The sequence below is a fragment of the Botryllus schlosseri genome, chromosome 1, assembly GCF_051294905.1.
Source record: "Botryllus schlosseri isolate E-star chromosome 1, Bs_hap1, whole genome shotgun sequence".
NCBI classification, from domain to species: Eukaryota; Metazoa; Chordata; class Ascidiacea; order Stolidobranchia; family Styelidae; genus Botryllus; species Botryllus schlosseri.
Window position 1 is genome coordinate 3433151 of NC_137236.1, and position 23552 is coordinate 3456702.

Here is a 23552-nt window from a genome sequence, read left to right on the forward strand (position 1 = left end):
CAGGCAGTTCCAGCATGCTGGTCAATATCATTTCCGAGCAGAGCAGTGAAATTCCACGATTCTTCAAGGGCTATCTGGATCATCTTGGCCTTTATGGATGTCGTTTTGACAAGTTCTTATTCTCTTTGGAACATTGCATTACATTGCATTCACATCGTTTTCGGTCTGCAAATAAACGAGGGGTCAACACTATATAGGGTCTGTTGCAGTTTGAAAGAAATATTGGTATTTGCCATTGGAGGTAACAAATATCGCCAATTTTCATGGCATCGCAAAACACGGTAGTATGATTCAGAGAATTATAATTTACAAAGGCTATATACTGACGATATCGATCGATTTTCTATAGCTTACAGGTCACAGTGGTCACGTAGTCATTGTCGGTGCTCAAGTAGAAGTATCGTCATACAATCTCGAGTACAGCCATACCATATTTTTCAGGTATGATACGCCTCAACGTATAATACGCACCCTTAAAATGGCATGTAAATTCTGGGATAAAGCCTGCACCCAGTTTATCGAAGTACTCTTCATAGAGTAATTTCCAAAAATCAAGGTCAACACAGAATGTAATGACGACAACAGCATGCAATTTGAAACCAAGTATCTGAACATTAATTAAATGATAAATTTCCAACTGCCCCATTTGATATCACTCCAAAACTAACAAGAAATATAGCACATTTGAGTTGGATACCTTGTGATACGCAGATAAACAGTGACCTTGGATATATAAAAAACATTTCAAGAAATTCCACAAATTTTACATGCCAATCATCAGACCGCTTCGGTGACATGTATACATAAAATTATACCCTTTGCGACCCATCCTTTGAGGACCCTTGTGTTACATAGGGTTACCATACGCCCTTTAGGAGGAATTGACCTCATTTTGAAGGCTTTTGAAAATCTCCAACTTTTTGAGATTTTGTCCCGAGATACAGTAAATCTGCACTGAAATAACGCTTCACCGGCTATTTCGGGAGCTGAGCCAAAAAGTTAACCTCTTTTTTGGTCAACCGACCGTTAAATATTGACTGTACCTTTTCGAGACATCTGCGAGTATAATAGAGTGTCGCCCACACCAAAGTTGTAGCCTTTTGAAATGAAATTCAAGAATCAGAATAAAGTTAGAGCTTGTTCATGGGACTTCGGCTTACGTAAACTTAAATAGAGCCACATATAACGGGCATGGTATCAAAAAGGCACAAGCAACGGTCTAATTAAAATGAGCCTCTGATATTTGCTTTCAAGTTGCACACTTGCCTTAAATACGTTTTAGGTTAATTTTGATTTTTGATGACTGGTATAGAGTAGGGCAGAACCACAATACTGAAAAGCTTGTGTTGGATATTGGCCCTCGTGCACCAGGTCGAACGAGACATTACCTGCCGCGATACGAATTCCTCTTGTTCTAATTTTCATGATTTCGGTTCTTTTGTTGACTGGGAATCCTCTTCCTATCAGTACTGCTCACTGCTTGATACGCTTGGATCTCTTTCCCGTTCAGGATTTTGTCTGAAATGGCAGCCATAGATTTATTTAGAGACCGACTTGTACAAACTACCAATCTAGTTAGTTGGCGATCAACTAACTACTGATTATTCAGTGGTTCTAGTTGTGGATTTTGAAAAGCGAGTAGTTCTAGTTCTAGCTCATGGTGTGGATTTGATAAAGTTAGCAGTGCTAGGGGTTCTCCTACTCAAGTCACGATTTTTGGTGAACCGACTGGACTCGAGTATTTTCTACAAATGCATAAAATGGCTCAAATCGACTCGAGTTATTTTGTGCATTGACTAAACTTGTACCTGAGTCATTGTACATGACTCGAGACTAGGACGGGCAAGACAGACATTTCATTGTAACTTCAGAAAATAGTTATGGAATCATATTATTGGTATTTCGGCTATCGGTACTGATACTTGTAAAATAGGGCCAGGAACTGTTAGAATTGAGGAAAATTACGATGTTGAGAATGCGGGCAATTCTATATCACTAGAGCACAGTTGAAAAAGTGGGTTGAATCGGATTGAGATCAAAACTTAACAGTGAACACAATGACATGGACTCGGACTTGACTCGGTGTTGAATTGAAAATGACTCGACTTGACTCAAGTCAAAACTATAAAAGTGAAATTGACTTGTGACTTGGTCACAACCCTTAGTTCTAGTTGCACAATAACAAAATAAACAACTAGAAAACACGCGTCTTCTTATCAAGTAAATCAAGATACCGGTGTTCTGTCGTGATAGGTTCTTGCGGTCATCACTACTGACAGGATAGCCTGGGTTTGAGGGTCGAAACTCCTGCCATTTGACGCTCGAAACCAGTTCCTAGTAAAATGCAGTTTCTATCTCAATTGCAATGCAAACTTCGTATTATAATCAGAGTTAGATGTGTTTTATTCAGATAGTATGGGATTTCCAAAGGCCGTTAGGTCTACATGTACTTATAGCTGCGAGTTTTGCAATAGCAGCAATAGTGAATTAAAACTAAACACGGACACATCTACTTACATTTTCGTCTCGATTCAGCATGTTGACACAGTTTGTCGCTTCTTCCGAGGTCTTGAATTGGACGAGAGCACATCTCTTGGTCATTTTTCTCCGATTCAACTCCCGAAAATACCGTCTCTTGTCGATTCGGTCCATATCTCGCGAAATTCGCGATCTTTTGGGATATATTAGACTAAAAAGAAGGACAAATTGCCAAAAGGTGGAATTTCGGGCGAAGGGAGGACAGTTCTTGAAAAAGGAGGACAAATCCTTCTAAATGTGAACACATAGTTAGAAGTTTATGCTTTCTACTTGAGAAGCCTTACTGATTACTTTGACCACCTCTGCATACCGTCCAGTTTTCCACTTATTGTGACGTCAGGGTCAAAATTTTAGTGCATCACACATTTATTCCTCACCAAGTTAGTTATGAAAGCAGGCAACAATCTACACCACCCAAGAAACGTGGACTGCAGATTTGTACGAACTACCAATCTAGTTAGTTGACAGTGAACCAACTACTGGCTTTTTTGAGTAGTACTAGTTGTAGCTGCAAGTTTTGTAAACTGAGCAGTCCTAGTTCTAGTTTCGAGTTTTGAATAACCAGTGGTTCGCACATGTCTGGCGGACTACTGACTAGCAATACAATGAGACACGTAACAAAACAAGCTCTACATTGGCATAGAAAATCCGAGAAAGCTTCAGCCAAACCGTCTTCCAAAACATCGAGACAGATTTTGAACAAATTCAGTCCGTACTTCGCGACCATCGTGAGACGTCTTGCAAGCGTGTTTCTTCTTGGACTCGACAACTGAAAGTACGCAAGCACTAATACCAAGCACACATAGCATGCGCTTGAGATTGCGTTTACTGATCTCTTATGGGTGTATCCATTTAGCCAATGTCGCCAACTCTACTACTTCTATAGCAATAACTATACGGACGTGAGAGACACGGCGCATATTTTCGTTTGTATATTCATATTCTGTTGAATTGCACAAAATCAGGGCAATTTCATTCTACCTGTAAGAATTGGTAAAGCGATATATATATAGAGAGCAGCCAACCAGATGGAGATAGAAGCCGTCATTGATGTAAATCGAGTAAAATAATGTAACAGTTCCTGGTGGAGTCGAGACAGTTGCTGACATTGATGATACACCAGTAGAATAATAAAATATTTCCTGGCAGAGTCGAGATTGTTATCAAAATTTATGCTTCTCAAGTATAGTTCACGACAACGGGTCTCCAAATATACACTGTCACTTTTAAACTAGATTTTGTGGTATCGGGTACGTGGACTGCAAGACTAACACCATGATCACAAAGTACAAACAACTAGAAATAACATCACTAAGCACCTGGAACAGAGGAAATAGATCTTTGAAGAAGTTTTACATTTTAACACGTGGATGTATCAATTTTGCAGAACCGGACTATGATTTGGTCGGGGAATTATTTTGACTAATCTCGAATTGGCATGCGACATGCGACTCACTTTTTACTAGATTGGAAAGCAGGACTTGTACTTGAACTAGATTATAAATTTATGACATCACTTCTACATTAACAGCAACTCTAACTACTTTGCGCACCCATGCCAGAGTAGCAAGCAGACGGATTTCACATGATATTTTCTCGAAAGCCAGGTGTGATTCACTTCATGTGGGGTTTGATGCGTGGCGAAGCGTTTTCGTCGGGGACAGCGTCGTATTGAGGTTGACACCTTCGTAGACACTCGACTCAGGAATCGGTTGCCCGGATTTTGTCAATGCCTTTTCCTTTTTAACGCAATCTCGATTATTACCAAATACTAGAAAAGTTTCAGCTTGCCCAAATTAGATAAACTGACACCTACAGTGTTTTTCCAAATTATATTACAACTAGAACGACAGTACACTGGTTTTTCAGATTAGATTGAAATTAGAATTAGAATCGTTGAATTCGCAAAAATTTGTAAACTGAATTAAATTACAGATTAGAAAGAAGTTCAACAACAAAAGTAAGTTCATTTTCGTAAGCACTAAAATAGCGAATTTCTGTAGAGCAAGCACGGCACGTCTCGCACTATACAGTTCTCCTATAGCAGTGGTTTTCAACCTTTTTGTTTTCGCGGACCCCTTTTGGACCGTCAGGGACCCCCGCGGATTCCTATAGTTTTCGCTCAAAATTAGTTTAAGAAAAAATAGACCTAGAAACTGTACTTAATCTGTATTCTTGAGCATGAACATTAGTAGTGAGGGGAACGAGTATATCATGGTTGTTACTGGTAGTGACGAGAACACACAAATATTAGGATTTAAAAACATTGATTTGTCAAATAATGAAATTCACAATTTACTCACTTTGAACCTCATCAGCATGTCTTTCGGAGATTGATGTTTGTAAGACTCCGACTGATCGGTTGAGATTGTCATGCAAATCTTTTGCGAAAGAAATTCTGAGCCACCGGAGGAACAGCCTTTCAATGAGATGTTATGTATGATGATCTTGTGATTGCAATACACTGTAATATAATCAGAAGTGGTTACATAAAGTAGAATCAGTAAACCTATATATCTATATATAGCACAGTACCACCTATATTGATCTATTTCCTATAGTTTACAGGCAGAAATGGTCAAGTTGTCCTCGGAGTTTCTCAGGTAGAAGTAACGTTATACATTTCTACTCGAGAACAATTAGAAGTTGCGATTTACAAGTAAGTTAAAGGGTAAATGCTAGGCTTGCCTAGAAAACTGAAAACGGTTCAAGTATACGTGCAAGTGGTCCAAAATCATAACCACTCGAGTAATTAGTGCTAGTATGCAAAACCTATTTGGGATTTGAGTATGAAAAATTAAAAAAGCTTGATACTGATCACCAATGCTAGCAGAGGGCCAGATTCAGTTTTATTTCGAGTCCAATCATAGCAATGGTTGTAGTTGTCTGTGCTTGAAGCGAGATGAAATATATGATGAATATCGACTGTTACATCGGCATGATCAGCGAAGGTGGGAGTCATCAGTTTGATCGGCAGATGATGAAATATCCGATAACGGTCAGGCTTTAGTTCAGTGTTTCTCAACCGAGCGTCCGCGATAGCAACAAATTAGCAAAAATGGTTCATGGCCTAATTTGTATTTTTTTAATTAAAGAAATCACGCAGCATCTTCACTTCAGAACCGTATTATTACCACGAATTCCCCGATTGTATACTAGGAGTTAGTTTAGTAATCAGACGTGGTCAATGACAAAGTATTTCTACTTTTCGTCAGGGTTGTAACTAAGTCACATGGGTCCAGGTCAATCTCACTTTTATAGTTCTGACTCGAGTCAAGTCGAGTCATTTTGAATTCACCACCGACTCAAGTCCGAGTCATGTCAGCAAGCAGAGAATCGAGTCTGAGTCTTGATATTATGACTCGAGTCCGAGTCCAAGTCATTGCGTCAATTGATCAGTTTTCCGTTGCAGTATTGTTTAATTCAATTTTTATAACTGTTTAGTGATATCGATTGGTTCGAATTTATAATACGCTAATATATTTTCAACTTGTAACAGTTTTTGGTTTCATTTTCAAGTACCCCTACCAATAGAAGAAATACCAATAGTGTGACTACTTTACTATTTTTCGAAATTACAATGAAATGTCCGACTCGGCAGCCTGAGTCTTAAGTCATATGGCTTTGACTCGAGTCATTAAACAGATTGACTCGAGTCGAGCCATTTCCGTACTTTGAGATATTGACTCGAGTCAAGTTGAGTCATCAGAAAATCGCGACTAGAGTCATTACAGCCCTGATTTTGGTAATGCTCAAGTACTGGTAGGCTTGTCTAGTTACAATACCTACACAATCTGTTATGATTTTAGACTGCTTCCACTTGTACTTCACAGTTTCATGTAAAACCGGCCTACTGACTTCTCAACCACGATGATTTGTCAAGTAGAAGGAAGTTTGGGGAGGAGCTTGCGCAATTTTTTGAGCTACATTGGCATGACACGTGGGCGAAATACACATGCATCACAAACATAAAATATATTTCTGAAAATTGCACATAAGCCTAATGTCGCGTCATTTGTCATGCTACGTTACTCACGGAGATGCACATTAGGGTTGTCAAAAAATAAAACTTTTTTTTCTAAATCTCACTCCCATAATGACTAAATCGTCAGGTTGTCTAAGAAAACGATGCACACCAAATTTGACTCAATTCCAACCAGTAAAGGCCGTGCAATCTTGAATTGAAATTTTTAATTTACACCAGCCGTCCTTCGTGAACATCGTTAGACGTCTTGGGATCGTATTTCTTCGTGGACTTAACAACTAAAAGCAAACGAGAAATAAGACCAATCACAAACATCATGCGCTTGGAAGGCTGTTTTGCTGACCTGTAATGGGTGTAGCTATTTTGATAATGTTGCCAATTACGATATACTACTTGAATAGCAATATCTCGGAAACTATACCAAATTGAGAGACAAGGCGCTAATTTACGTTTGTATATATTCATATAACGTTTAATTGCATAAAATCTCAAGGCAGTTTCATGATATCTGGAAAAATGGATATAATAATTGTGGGGGATGTAGGCTATATAGCAGACAACAAGATAATAAAAAAGGGCTGTTCAGAAACATTTTTTTCTTCAAATATCATTAGCTTTGTGATAAAACTTTTATGTTGGCGAAAACAACGTTGCACACCAAATTTTGCTCCATTCCAACCGGTAGAAGCAAGATTTTTGCAGTATAAAGTTTTGAATTTATCATATCAAAAATTAACAATAAAATTGTAAAATTATTCTGCCAACCCAGTAAAATTGTTACGCTGTCAGTAGAGATGATACACACGAAATTTGGCTCAATTCCAACCACTAGAAGCGAAGTTATTGAGTAGAAAAATTTGGATTTAAACAAAATAGTAGGCCTATTTATGGTGGCTATTTCTTATAAAATCATGGAATTAGAAATTTTGCCACTGCAATAACTTCGCTTCTAGTGGTTGGAATTGAGCCGAATATTGTCTGTATCATCTGTACTGACAACCTAAACTTTCTACTGCAAGAATCTCCCTTTTACTCGTTGGAATTGAGTCAAATTTGGCGTGCAGAGTTGTTTTAGCCAACATAATAATTTTTTTCACGTAGTGAAATTTGAAGAAAAAAAAAAGTTTTTGAACAGCCCTACTGGATATAGATTCAGACATTGATTGATACTATTCAGGTCGAATAATGTGATAGCTCAAGTTAGATTCGAGATAATACTCTCTAGTAGAGTTGAGATACTGGATACAATTGATGCTATTCATGTCAATTGGTGAAATAATTACTAGCAGAGTCAAGATGTCTTAAATGTGAATAGCTCTTGTAAATGTGTTCTGATCTAGAGAATCCTGATTGTTTTCACATGGCTATGCACTGCGTCATTATTACTGATTCAAAGCGGAGGCAGGAAATCATTCCAATAATTCAAATTTTTCGTTGGCTTGAGCCAAGTCATTTACGTGAAAATGGACATGGCAAATGCCTCAATTTGACTGGAGACACTTCATGTATTGTACTCGAGTCATGGCGCATGATTCGACCAGCTCATATGACTCAAGGTATTCCACAGGACTCGATCCAAGTGTCACGTAACAAGTCGAAGAATTGTTTACGACTCGAGTCTACTTATTACTAGTCTGAATTTGCTACTCTTCATTATCAGTTTACGAAAAATATGATTCTTGCAATTTTGAAAAATAATTACTGGTAAATTAGGACCAGAATCATGCGGCGAATGTATCAGTCTACTTATTATTACTACTGATAGACTTACTCTTCAGAACTACTTCATTTAAATATTACTTCAAGTCTTGTAATTGCTTAAAAATGAGCAGAAACACTTCGACTTCAATCGACAGATAGTGTAAAGCTAGAGCCCTGGTTGTAATGACTTGACCCGAGTCATCATCACCGAATTGGAATATAAATGACTCAATTCAAGTTACTTTGTCTATTGACTCGAATTGAGTGATTTTCAAATTTTAAGAAAATAACCGTGGGTCATTCAAAAAAGTGCACACGTACCGTTTTGTGAATTTATTGAAAAGTTTGAGAACCACTAGGTTACAAGATCATAATTATAATGCGCGTTCAATGTCGATGTCAATGTCAATTGTGTCTTGAAAAGTATGTCGCAGTATTAAACTCACCTAGTATGACAATTGAATTGACAATTGCTTGAAAGTTGCGAATTGCTTGAATCTGATCCATAGAAAGACCTTGTCTGTAATGACAAAGAAAAGATACGTCGATTCCAAATCGACTCAAATTCAAACTTAACAGTTAACCAATGTGTTGAGACTTTTTGTTGCATACATAAGTAATCAAATCGGCAGTGATGTCACTCTCATATCCGAGATCATTGATTTAGGGATAAAACAAAATCTGAACTTACCCATATAGTGCCTTTCAGCCTAATAGACATTGATGTTTGTCAGATTACATCTGATCGGTTAAGATTGCCGTACGAATGTCTTTATGTTCCAACTGATGAGCATCGGAGGAATAGGACTGAAAATGATATGTCATATGATGATCTTCCATAGGCAAGGTCTCTATGAGAATAGGGAAGACATGAAAATTTGACAAGGTCATTTCAATTCCCATACACATGTTGTAGGTTAACATGCAAAAGGTATGAAATAATTGCATATTGGAGGGTGTGCGATCTGACTTCCTACAGACCGTGGTAGCGTACATTAGCACAGTGTATTCGAAGATTCAACACACCATGAACAGCATGCATACAACACACAATTTAATTACATATAGTAATTTCATACACAGAATGTTACTTAGAAGTATCCACTGTGAGAACAGACTAACGGAATATGTGACTTTTTGATTAAGGAAAACACTGATTCTTCATTTGTATGACGAACTTACACTCATTGAGTACCATGAGATGCAGTTCATCCATTTTTCAAGATTCATTCCTACTTTACGTTTTTCTTGACGGTTAAAGAGAGACATCTGAAAATATTAGGTGCATTAAAGACGAATAGCTCTTTGCTGCTCTTATATAAATGTGCTCCGATTAAGAGGAGCACTGACTGCTTTCACATAGCTATGTACTGCCTTATTAATACCGATTTGAAGTGGAGAAAAGAAATGATTCACATAATTGAAATTTTTTGTCAACTTGACTTGAGTTGAGTCATCTTCATGGAAAATGGAAATGGAAAATGATTCGATTCAACTTGAGACACTTTATGTGTGGTGTCAACTTGTAGGCCTACTACAGTCATTGCGCAAGTCTCAATGAAGTCATATGACTCAAACATTATATACAACTTGATTGAAGTCTCGTGTATCAGGATCAATACTTGACTCTGCGACTCAAGTCAAGACGAGTCAAGTCATGACTCGATTTATTACAAGCCTGAATGTAGCCACCGTATTGTCATAAAAGGATATTGTTACGAAAATCTTGTCTATCCGCGTTTCTGTTGCTCATTATCAGTTAGGCCTACTCAAAAAGATGATTCTTGCCATTTTAAATGCTAGTACTGGGAAATTATTACCAAAAGCCTGCGTCTCATTCAGACAATCTATTTGGTAAAACAACTTATACTCAAGTACTCATCAGAACTTCTAATTTTGAATATTACTTCAAGTAGTTGTAACAAGTCTCAAATCACACATAATTGATGAGAAATTAAGAGGTCGACTTCAGACTTCCTACCAAGTGTCGGAGATTTATCTAGGCTCCCCCTTGTCATATCATCTGTGTAAGCAGTGTCTTATAAAAGCCCAGACGCGGGCCGTGCTACAAGTCGGCAGCTAAAGGATAGAAATGAAGAAAATTGGCCTGGTTTTAATGAGACCATGGTAGTCAACAAACACCATGAACACCACAAACAACAACATAATTACTTCTACTTCAACCACAAGATAGTGCAAGGCTAGAGCTAGAGCTAGAAACTGTGTTTACCTGTAGTCATACACATGTTAGGAGTGAAAAGAATGAGTATATCATGGTTTTTACTGGTGCTGCCAACAACCAGTGTTGGGATGACTCGAGTCACTTTTTTCGTATGACTTGACTTGACTTGGCGTGTCAGAAATGTGGTTTGACTCGTGACTCGGAGAAAAGGTTTCGAGTCAATTTCAAGTCATCAAGTAACAGTGTCAATAAAAATGGCTGATCTAGCATATATTCGAATTGTTCTCGATACGCTGGTGTGACATGTAAGAGTGAGCAATCCCTATTTTGAATGATAATAATAGATTGAGGCTATACGGTTATTTGAGTAGTTCGTCAGTTGTACGCATGCTTGGGCGATACGAAGCCTTTTTTTACATGTATTTTAAACTAGGTATAGTCGTCCCACGGTTCCAAACTAATGGCAACTTCCAAACAGCTACCGGTATCAAAATGCGATGACGCAATTATGCTTCGTACTTCAAAAAATCAACTTGAATTGAACTATGACTTGACTCGTGACTTGACTTAACTCGAGCCACCTTTAAAAATAGGATGACTTGACTTGACTCGAGTCAAATGTCAATGACTTGATATGACTCGTGACTCGAAGGTGGTGACTTGGTTCAAACACTGCCCACAACACGCCACTATTCGGATCTGAAATCATGGATTTGCCAAAATAATGTAATTATTAATTTACTCACTTTTCACCTCCTCGTGTGTCAGTTGAACATTTATGTTTGTCAGATTCCGACTGAACGGTTGAGATTGTCATGCAAACGTCTTTCACGAAAGAAATTTAGATGTATCGGAAGAACAGCCTCTCAAATGAGATGTTATGTACAATGATATTCTGATGGCAATCCACTGTAATAAAAGCAAGAGTTGTTGCATAAAGTAGATTCAATAAATGTAGCCGTCTATAGAAAGCACAGCAGCCGACCATATTCATCTATTTTCTATAGTCACAGGCTGAAATGGTCAGGTTTTCCTCAGTGTTACTCAGATAGAAGTAACATCATACGTTTCTACTCAATTACAATTTACAAGTAACTTGAAAGACAAATGCCAGTTTTGCCAGAAAAATGAAAACTGTTCAGGTAGAAGTGTAAGTAGTCCTAAATCATAACAACTCGAGTACGGTAATTAGTACTAGTATGCAAAACTTATTGGAGATTTAGGTACTTTAAAAAAAAATTAAATGACTTCATTACTGACCACCAACTGCTTGCAGAGGACCTGATTTGATTTTCTAGTTTATTTCACGTCCAAGCTTAGCAATGGATGTGTGTGCTTGAAGCGGGATGAAATATATTTTGAGCATCGCCGGCTACATCGGAACGATCAGCAAAGGTTTAGTTATCGGTATGAGGGATAGTTTATGAGATATCCGGTAATAGTCAGGCTCTAGTTCAACACACAATGGCAGGGGGCAGACTAGTACACCATACTCAACCAACCATTGGACCGGGAACTAATTAATTTTTAAAACAAGCAGCTATAACTACTTATTTTCAAAACTACTAACTGGAGTTACTCATTTTTCAAAATTCGCTATTAGAAATAGAAATTCATTACTCAATTTTTAACAATTAGCAACTTGAGTTGGAACTACGCTATTTTTAAAATCCGTCACTAGAACTAGAACTACTTATTTTTCAAAACTAGCAATTAGAAATTGGAAGTACTCAAGTTTTCAAAACAAGTAACTAGAAATAGAAGTATAATCAGTCAAATTTTTGAAAATTAGCAACTCGAGATAAAACCAGAACTCCGATCTTTTCAAAATCCGTAGCTAGAACTAGGACTGGCTACTAGGGTGGAGTGAAAAATGGAAAATTTTGAATTTTAAAACGAACACTTGATATGTGGTGTCAAATAGAAAAAAAATCTATAATAATTTTGGGCTCGTGCACCCTCTAGTTGTCGAAATTGACTAGACTTTACTATAGTCAATCTGTATAATGACTCAGTTTAAACGCGAATCATTGCGCATGACTCTGACAAAGTGATATGACTCGAGTCTGAAACGGCCAAGACCAACTTACCATTGCAATTTCGAAGAATAGTGAAGTAACCACAGTGTTGGTATTTCATCAATTGCTACTGGTACTTGAAAGTGCAATCTGAAACTGTACAAAACGCGAAAATCAGTTTATATGTTTTAAATGTTAACCATTCAATATCACCAGATATCGTTATAAAAAGTACTTTTAACAAGACTAAATCGAAACTGAGCAGTCAACGCAATGACTTCGACTCGGACTCGAGTCATAATATCATGACTTGGACTTGACCCTCTGCTCGTTGACTTGGACTCGGAATGACTCGATGGTGAATTAAAAATGACTCGACTTGACTCGAGTTGAAACTATAAAAGTAAGATTGACTTGTGACTCGGAGCCAGTATGGTTGTCACTAAATGATTAAGAACTTCAACGTCACAAGATTTGAAAATAAGATCAGACTACAGCTTCAATGACTAAATCTACTTACTCAACCTTGTAAATTGTGAATGTAACACTCACACACATACCTACACACAATCCCGAAGCCTGTACAATACATAAACAGACAACGTCAGCACCACCATACCGACAAGTTTGTGCTGAATATTGAATATTGGCTCTCACGTACCTGGTCATAGGAGGTCGAGACACAAATTACTCTTGTCCTCCTTTTGATTCTTTAGTTTCTTCTGTTGAAACACATTGATAGCTTTGAATCTCACTCCCGTTCATGATCTTGCCCTGAAACAATTCCCAAACACACAGTTGCAGCCAGATTTATGCATACTATGAATCTAGTCAGTCGACGGTCATTAACTACTGGTTATCCCATAGTTCTAGTTCTAGTTACAATTTTTTTTTTAATGCGAGTAGTTCTAGTTGCATTACGGAATAAGTTAGTTGCGAAACTATAAAACGCGTGTCACCGTTCTGTGAATCGTGAAATCGGTGTTCTATTGTGCGTTGTTCTTGCATTGCTAGCTAAGAGTCATCACTACTAACAGTGGTTAAGCCCGGTGGTGGGTTTTGATTCACGGAACCCCTTTCCTCGCAAGCTCGATATCCTGGCCTTTTGTAATGCCGAATCTATCTCCAATATTTCTTAGGTTGTTTGTGATTCAGTAATTTGTATTATCCATTATTAGTCAGCTCTGTTTTAGTTAGTTGGTTTCAAGTTATCAAAGATAGTTAGTTCTATAAAATATAGTCTAGTTGTGGTTGCGAATTTTGGAAAATGAGTACCGTACAGATTTTACAAATTCAATAGTTAGTAAACGTCTTGTTCCAGCGCTGTAACAGTGGATTGAAAGTACCACTTAGCATGGACGCATATACATTAGTGCGGAGCATGGACCGGAGCCGGGTTGGATAACCGGCCGGATTTTTTTAATTTTGGTTGGACCGGATCGGAGCCGGATCAGTACTTCTTTGATAAGGCCATAATCTCTATGGATAAGCATGACGTTTGTAACTAAATAACTATCAACCAACAACACGCAAGTAACCGCCAAGCCAGTGTGAAAAGAAACGAGCTAATTCAGTAATTTGTATTATTATCAGTTGTTAGTTAGTTGTTTTTTAGTTGGTACGGCATCAGATTTTCAAGTGTCGTTAGTTCTAGATCTGATTGAAGTAGCAAGTTTTGCGAAGTGAGTACAGATTTTGGACATCCAGTAGTTTGTACAAGTCTGGTTATGGCGCCAGAATTATGGTTTAAAAGTAAGCATGGACGTATCTACCCACGTTTTTCTTACCATTCAGCGAGTCGATACAATTTGGTCTGTAATTGGACGAGAGCACACCCCTTACACTTGCCAATGGAGGAATTGATGGAGATCTGAATACAAGATGTCAAAGTGACAGCAACATATTGAAATATACGAATACGTGCTGCAAAACAATGAACATGTATCTGATCACCATACGTACAATGCATTTAATATAGAAAAGGAAGCATCAAGTTTCTCATTGAATTAACTCTTTATATTGGTTTTCGACTTCCACGCAATTGCCGTTAACACACATTGAGTTCATTTTGATTTTTGGATGACGGATATTGATCAGTGATCGGTAAATTGTGGGTTGTGACTCCAAGCGGGGTCACCTAAACTATTTGTGGGGTCGCAATGACTTGATGTCGTTCAAGTCAGGTAGATTCGTATATTAACTATCATCAAATTTCCTTCACTTTATCATATTTCTCAGTGGGTCGGACTGATACTGATATGCCAACGTTTGTATATTGAGGCATAATTATCCATAGAGAGAGAGAGAGAAAGTCTTTATTTTTCATCGAACCAAAATACATAACAAACGGCAGTGATGGTGGTACAGAAAATATGCGTGCACAGTATTCGGTATTAGATAGGAATGATCGATAAGACCGTGAAGGTCATCTAGTCTGATCACACCAGCATCAAACAGGTACACTTGACTCAGAACAGTCTGGCTGTAAAAAAGTGTTCAGTTAGGAAAGGGAAATAGAAAAAAAATGAAGCAATGGTAGCAAATGATCAATGAAGCAATGTCTGGGCGGGGTAGGGCAACAGTGTTAGTGTAACGACAAGAGGTGATCAAGTAGGGCTTTTTTGAATCTATTATAAGGCAATTCACGTATATGTGATGGTAATGCATTCCAGATGATAGGCCCCGAGTAGTCGATAGATCTCTTAGTTAGGTTGCTATTGGGTTGGGGTAAGTAGACGTTTCCTTTAGACGAAGATCTCGTGAAATGGGAATGGACATGTTTAGCAGGTATGAAAAAGTCATCAAACACAGGAGGGAGACTATTGGAAAAATATTTGTGAACAACTTTTGATACTTCGAAGCGATACAGTTCATCAACTCGCAAAATTCGGTGCTTACGGTAGTAAGGCGATAAATTGGTACGTAAAGGTACAGATGAGATCAGCCGTATCGCACGGTTTTGCAGGGTTCGAATTCTGCACAAAAATGTTGTACATGCATTTCCCCATACTACGATTCCATATTGCAGATGCGAGTGGAAAAGAGAGAAGTAGATGGTTCGTAGTACTGATCTGGAAACCAAAGATTGGAGACGGGTCATTATTCCCACATAGAGACAATTTTCAAGCTGTGATTTGTGAGCGTGTTTGTGAAAGCACGGGCTGTTGTAATGGCTTTGTGCAGAAGAGAGATAAATGTGATATTTTGCATCATTCGCTCATGGCTGATGAACTAGAGTTGTTCAAGATACAGATGAATAGCTTCGCGCAGCAAAGAGGCAAATGGAGTGGAACATGGCGTTATTGAAAAATTATTACGTTAGTTCTCGGAAAAACAGATACGGGCAAAAAATAGCTACGGCGAAAAATAATTAGTGGATAATCTTGCACGGCTTCTATGAGGGAATTTGGCATGACAACAAGGAAAACAACCTGGCATCACCGATACTAACTTTATTTTTGAAAATTGCAGATTCTGTCACTTCATTTCACGTTTCTCGCGGAGATGTGTCTGTAATTGCGAAAATTACTTCTATTAATTATAAGTGACACCTCCAATAAATCTACTTTTTTCAACTACTACTCAATCAAGTAATTTTAAGACGTTTCCATTTCTACTTCCACTACACAATAACTACTATGACTTTATGATGTAAGTAAGGCGACGGCGGCTTGGCAATGGAGAAGGATATTCTTGTTAACTCTAATCTATGGATAAGTATGACGTTTGTAACTAAATAACTACCAACCAACAACACGCAAGTAACCGCCAAGCCAGTGCGAAAAGAAACGAGCTATATTTTTAAATTCATGGAACCACCGTACCGTGTTAGGTCGGATTTCCAGCAGGACTTTTTAATTTTTGGCCGGAGCCGGATCAGTACTTTTTCCTGATACGGCCAGAGCCGGATCAGAGCCGGACCAGAGAATTGACAAACCGGATCGGAGTCTTCAAATTTTTTTTTTCAAATTCAACTGACTACATGATATAGTTGTTAGTTTGGCTATAAAAACTCACTACACTAAACTTGGTTTAATACCAATCAGTAGCCGCGTTGCTACAAGAGATTAAAGATTTGGATATAGGCTAATTCCATTATAATTCAACAGGGGCTGTAATGCATACCCTCAGAATTGTCCAATATTTACAAATGTTTTTTTTTTTTTAATTCCAAGTTTATTAAAAAAAAAATGAAAAATGTTCAGCGGTTCAAAAGATATTGCGATTTAAAATCCTCACGTCACTAGGTGGCGCTACTTTCAAAAATCTTTGAAATCGATATTTTTCGCTTAAATGATGGTAGAGAACCAATTAAAATGTCCATTTAACCAATTCTGGGGCCAAGAAATTCAATAAAACCAACTGTTTCGCCCTAAACTCAATGAAAAAAAAGTTACGGATGAAAATAAAAATGGGGGGGACGGGCTTGAAAATGTCTGTAGGATACGGGCTACACAAAAAAAATTCTTGTGAAATGTTCTTTTAAGTTGATAAAAAGCTTGATTTTAAATTTCACATTTATTCCACAATGAAATATGCATCACATAAGAATTTCATGGTCCCAACCCATATCCCTGCTCACCATATATGTAACATATGTAAATATTGGACAATTCTGAGAGTATGCATTACAAATCTCAAAAAATCTGCTGAATTATAATGGAATTAGCCTATAGCCTAATATATAAAAATTAAATATTTTTTTTTCAATACTTTCTGATCACCAGGGTTGTAACCAAGTCACAAGGCTCCGAGTCACAAGTCAATCTCAGTTTTATAGTTTTGACTCGAGTCAAGTCGAGTCATTTCAATTCACCACAGAGTCAAGTCCTATTCCAAGTCAGCGAGCAGAGTGCCGAGTCCCAGTCATGGAATTATGACTCGAGTCCTAGTCTAAGTCATTGTGTTGACTGCTCAGTTTCCAGTTGAAGTCTTGGTAAACCCACTTTTTATAGCTCTGTTAGGTGATATCGAATGGTTCGCATTTATAATATGCCAATATTCGTCACTTTCAGCAGTTTATGGTCGCATTTTCAATACGAAATCCCAATAGTGTGTTGGCTTCAGAATTACAATGAAATATCGGTCTTGGCCGTCTGAGTCTCGAGTCAATGACTTGGTTCGAGTCATGCGCAATGACTCGAGTCCAAGTCGAGTTAGTACACAGAATGACTCGAGTCGAGTCGAGTCATTTCCGTATTTTGAAAAAATGGCTCGAGTCAAGTCGAGTCATCAGAAAATCGTGAGTCGAGTCGGACTCGAGTCGAGTCATGACTCGAGTCATTACAACTCTGCTGATCACCCCATGAAATTTATAGTTTTTCGACAGAAACGCTGCCAAACAAATTTGGTCAATTCCAACCAATGGAAGCGGAGTTATTGCAGTCGAAAAATTAGGATATGAAAAAATTAATAACCTGCCCACCGTGAATACGACACCAATTATTCATATCCAAATCTCCGACTGCAATAACTCCGCTTCCACTGGTTGGAATTGAGCAAAATGTAGGATTGATATTGAAACTTCTCAAAGCTTCAAAAGCGTGTTCGACTTTTCATGCTTGAAATCGAGGAATGCGTATCAGAGCTATCTTCTAACTTCTAATATTTACGCAGGGATTTATCAGATCTCGTATCACTCGAGATTCAGTGATACCTACACCGCGTCGATCTTTGTATTGGGACAGGAGAAGTTGCTGAAATAGGATGGCATCGTTTTATCAAAGAACTCATAGAGTAAACATGTCAGGCGATTCCAAAAAAAAAGCAACACATTAGACTCCGCTATTTTGGCCAAATTAAGTCGAGACACTGCTTTGTTCAAGTTAACCGGAAATTTAATTGCTCCTTCATGGCTGTGCATTACTGTATTAGGACTGTTCAAGAATAAGCTTTTTTCTGGATTCCAGCCATTCGGTGAATAAATAGTCAGGTTACCCTAAAAAACGCTGCACACCAAATTTGGTTCAATTCTGACAAGTATAAGGCTCCGCAGATCCAATTAAAATTTTCAATTTGCTAGGGAAGATATAAAAAAAACAATCAAGGATAATAATCACAGAATTATCAACGAAAAACTCGAATAACTCTTTTTCTACTAGTTGGAATTGACTGAAATTTGTTTTGCATCGTTTTTGAAGACAGCTCAACAATATCATGGGGTTGACAGTAACAATTTGAATTTTTTTTTCAATTTGACCTAATAAATTAAATATTTGAATCTAATTTTGAAAAATTGTGTAGCTTTAACTGTGATTCTGATCTAATTTGAAAAAAAAAAACAGTCTAATTATAATTCTAAATGTAGTACAATTTTTACAAAAAAAACTGTAGCTTTTAGCTATCATTCTAATTCCAATCTAATTTGAATTTGAAAATGATCTAGTTGTCCCAATCTGGCTGAGAAAACCCAGTTACCGCGTGAACCCCCGTTAGAAACCCCTGCTGCAAGTTAGCTTAATGAGAAAGTATGCTAATAGTTGTGGTTATGACATACCTTCAGCTTTTGACACCTCTAGTAAGATTGTCAGCACATAACCGAGTTGTAAGTCTGCATTTTTCAGTTTGGCCCGATTTGCATTTTCAATCTTCACACGTTTCTTCCATTCTGTTGCGTTGAGGCCTTCAGGGGCTTGTGTTTCTACACAGAAAAATCACAGGTGGTCATGTAGTCTGCATCGCACTTTTCTACAAGTGTTAATCGGAGGTGGTTACCTAGCTTCACGCTGGGTAGCTATGAGTCGATTTACCGGTGACTCGACTTGACTCGAGTAATTTTTTCAAATAACTCTACTCGAATATATTGATGTGTTGAATCAACTTGCCTTGAGCAATTTCTTCAATAGACTTGACTTTAGGATTACCATATTCTGGAATCGGGAAAGGGGGACACTTTTTCAAAATATTTAAACTTGGAGAAGTCAAAATTATGTCAAAATTGTAGCGTTAGCCAAAAATTGTCTAAATTGTTTACAAAGTAATAACTTTTTTGCAACCTGCGTTTCGTTCATTTTGTATATTTTGCAGTGTCTGTGAACTTGTCATTTGACATTTCACCGCTTGTAGCCTACTTTATAGGCCTGCAGTCGTAGACGGCCCATTGTCTGCTTATTGTGAATCGTAAACATTCAAATGAAACAAATAGGTCAACATGGTGCTCAACGTACCGCAATATCCCAACTGAAGCTACACTGCCTGGACATTGCAAGGTTCTTATATCAAGAAGTGTTGTGCTACTAAACATTTTAATTATCTCTACCATGATCCGTGGTGTAACTTCTGCAATTCTTCATAGGGCCCGATTTTGGTAAAATAAAGTTCGAAAAATTTTCAGTTATCGATGCAAAAAAGTATTTTTCAGGCCATACTACTTTGTAAGGATAGACAGTCCCAACCGGAAATGAAGACAATTCTAACGTTATGTGGGAAAACACCTTATTTGTATACATTATTTTCTTAAATCGGTCAATAATGTCAAAATATTGATTTTTAGGTCAAAATCGTTCATTTTTAGGTTAAAAATAAGCCTAGTCAAAAGCATACACGTCATCAAATTCTCCGTTGGGATTGCCAGCATTCTGATTGCATTTGCATTTTCCTTACCATTCAGTGAGTCGATACAATTTGAAACTTTGTCGAAGGTGAGGTCTTGAATCGGACGAGAGCACATCGCTTGGACATGCCAATGGCGATCTGAATAGAAGATGTCATAAATGTGACAGCAACGTATTGAATTTGAAACATATGAATACAAGCAGGAAAATAATTTTCATGCATCTGTGATCTTATGATCATACATACAACACACTTGATATCAAAAAGAAACCATCAAGTTTCGCATTAAATTCAAATTTCTGATATTTATTTATTTATTTGATATTTTCGGTATTTGGCATCGCCATGACCCAACATATCCATCGCTGTTTCAATTCAATAGTGAAATCGCCTAATAGTTTTATGGTCTTGTTCTACGTTCACTTTAGTTACAGCAAGTAGTAGAGGTCGACCGATATCGACCTAGCCGATGATCGAGGCCAATGTTTGGAACATCGCTTTGAGTTCTCAGTCTCAGGAAGTCGACGACACAAAGGGGGCTGCGTGACAGATTGCCCTTGCAGGACAAGTTGAACTGGGTGAGCATGCAGTGAAATTATGCTTTCTGCATCACAGCCTAGCTCTACTGGACTGATCTGTGATTCTGCATCATATTTTGCTCTTTGGGTAACTCCCACATTTCAATGAATGTGCACAATTAAGCAATAATTGTTTTCTAGTTTATTGATCAGCTTTCTGTGGCATGTACAAGAGACAACTACCATAATCAAACAGAACAGAAGAGAAAAGTAGGGCTGTTCGAAAAAATCTTTTTTTTCTGAATCTTGTTGGCTGCATCATTAAATCATTAGTTTGGCTTAAAAAACAATGCACACGAGATTTGAATTCATTCCAACCGGTAAGCGCGGACTTTGTACAGTTTGAAAATTTTGAATATACCCAAAAATGCAAAAAAAAAATTCAAATTTTTGGTCAACCCCAAGAAATTGTTGCGCTTTCTTCAAAAACGATCCAAAACAAATTTGACTCAATTCCAACCAGTAAAAGCGGGGACATTTGAGTTTTTCTTTGATAATTCTGGGATTATCCTTGATCGGTGGATAATCTAAGAATTATTAACGAAAAACTCGAATAACTCTGCTTCTACTAGTTGGAATCGAGTCAAATTTGTTTTGGATCGTTTTTGAAGACAGCGCAATTATATCCCGAGGTTGACAGAAAAATTTGAAAATTATTTTTTATGCCATTTTTAGGTAAATTCGAAATTTTCACACTGTACGAATTACGCACTTACCGGTTCGAATGAATTCAAATTTTGTGTGCATCGATTTTTTAAGGCAGCCTAATGATTTAATCACATAGCTAACAAGGTTCAGTTCAAGGTTCACTTCATTTTTGGAGCGAAGTGACCCTTGAAAACATTAATTTTTTAATATTTTTGTACGACATCATTTTTCAACAACTGATGCTTCAGCAATACCTAAACATGTTTTGCATATTGGAAAACAATATGCATGTAAATGCTGGTTTTATTGTTTCAATTGGGGTCACCTCTAAAGAGGTTGCCGACCGCAGACTTGGACAACTCGATAATTGTAGTCGTCTAATATCACTAAATTAGATCGAATGCCAGTCATCTAATTCTAATCTAAATTGGAAAAGTCAAAAATTTTCTAGTTTTTCAAGTCTGACCGACCGTTGGTCTAGAGTAGGTCAGCCCCACGATACTGACGATGTTTTTGCTGAATAATAGACCGCACATACCTGGTCATAAGAGTCCGTCCCTGCCGGGATACAAATCCATCTTGCCATCTTTCTCATTCCTTCATTTCTTTGTCTGCTCACAGCTTGATCAACCCGAATCTCATTCCCTTCCAGGTTGTTGCCCTGCAGCGGTAGTCATGAAGTCACACATATGTTTACAGACAGACTTGTACAAACTATCATCCAGTTAGTGGGTGATCAACTAACCACTGATTATTTAGTAGTTCTGGTTCTAGTTGCGGATTTCGGAATGTGGAGAGTTTCAGTTGCGTATTTCAGAAAATAATTTGTGGTACAATGATTTGCGCACCGGTACTCAAATCTCAATCAAGCACCGTAACTGTAATGATTCGAGTCGATCAGTGAAAGACGATTTTTTGGACTAATGAAACTTTACGCCCAGTTCCATCGAAAAGTTATAATTGCATCAACTTTCTGAAACCTCGATTAGTTGTATCCCAACATACGAAACATATTGTACAAAGCTATGCACGTTAACGTCAATGACATTTCTGTGTAGCTGTGATCGCAAAACCAAATGAAGTTTTTTCGAAAAATACCAAATCATCATTATGTGGTGAAGAGCCGGCAATATGTTTCGTAGTTGCATGAAAAGTAGGCTACATACTCAAGCTTTTGGGTCTCCCATATACTTATATCGTCATCATGAGTGATTATAATCACATATATCATATATCAAATACTCAACGTGAAGCCTAATTCAGAATAGAATCACTCATGCACTATGTATTCACTCATGTAAGTCTAGTAATTACGAGCAAACCTTTTTCCTGCATGATTTAGCCTCCAGCATCATCGTCCATCGGTTATTCCATTTCAAGTCAACAACACAGCAACCCACTAGGTCTCAGATTTTCATGTCATTTTAGGAGTGAATCTGGTATCTAACACTGAGGGTAGGAAACACGATTTTTCAATATTCATACACTGAAACCATTTTGTGCTCACTCAACGATGAAGTTTAATTACCGGTACCGTAGTTTCATATTCCCTGTTACAGTACGGCCATAAAACAGTGTATCGTTATTAAAGTAATTAAGAGCGGATGATGGCTTTTAATAACAGAATACAAGAAACTCTTGATATTGAAGGGAAAATTTTCAACAAAAAAATGGAGTCAGGGGTCAATATCAGTCTTAATAGTCTACCCCTTTCAATATCCATCATGCGTGACACAAACTTGGAACATTTTAAGCACTATTCTGTCAACATAAAAATTAGGAAGTTACTTGTTATATGAAAGCTGGTTTGGGAGAAAAATATGACTTACATGTTTTGCCTAATAATATGTAATTGGTAGGCTAATAGACCTAGTCTAAATCAACTTCATGCATAGATACTTCCGACTCCAATCTGTAATTCAATTTCAGATCAAACAAAATTAGATTGGGTATCAATAAAGTTTCAGATTTTGCAAATATTTGGATCAAGACATTATGAAGTATGAGTTGATATGATTAAAAAGCAATTTATTTGAACGGAATACCGGTAGGCCAACATGAGCGTTATCAGGTTATCCCATTAAAAAGAAAAACCTTTTTCTGCTTATTTAACCTTGAAATGAAAGTTTTTCAAGCTGATTTGAAATTGTCTGTAAATGAGATACTTTGGCAATAAATAGTTGTTCTTGTTGTTATGTTACATAAGTTGATTGATTTTATCATGCAAGGGTTGAGGTAATAATTTCAGGTACACAGCCCCTAATGTCTCCCTCTCATTTCTTTCTATATCGTAGGCCTACTTCAAAAGTTTTGTGAAGGTTGTCACATGAATTCTGTTGCAACATGGA

General features: G+C 37.5%; 2 protein-coding genes and 1 long non-coding RNA gene across 5 annotated transcripts in view; all 3 read right to left on the reverse strand.

The window, feature by feature from the left end:
- Positions 1-23552, reverse strand: part of LOC145438686 (uncharacterized) — a 403715-nt gene that overhangs the window by 191675 nt on the left and 188488 nt on the right. The window lies entirely within an intron of this gene.
- Positions 172-9840, reverse strand: LOC145438348 (uncharacterized). 2 transcript variants are annotated; one of them, XM_080315780.1, is made up of 5 exons: positions 8916-9840; positions 8671-8744; positions 4842-5002; positions 2518-3307; positions 172-1518 (listed from the first exon to the last, which is right to left on the reverse strand). In XM_080315780.1, the coding sequence occupies exons 2-4, from the start codon at positions 8729-8731 to the stop codon at positions 2996-2998; spliced, it is 534 nt and encodes a 177-aa protein (XP_080171906.1). In that variant the 5' UTR covers positions 8732-8744; positions 8916-9840; the 3' UTR covers positions 172-1518; positions 2518-2995. The 2 variants fall into 2 exon arrangements, with proteins under 2 accessions (XP_080171906.1, XP_080171927.1); XM_080315801.1 differs by lacking the exon at positions 4842-5002.
- Positions 18958-22260, reverse strand: LOC145437048 (uncharacterized). Its single transcript, XR_013914557.1, has 3 exons — positions 21743-22260; positions 20027-20116; positions 18958-19064 (listed from the first exon to the last, which is right to left on the reverse strand). It is a non-coding gene; the product is annotated as an uncharacterized LOC145437048 (long non-coding RNA).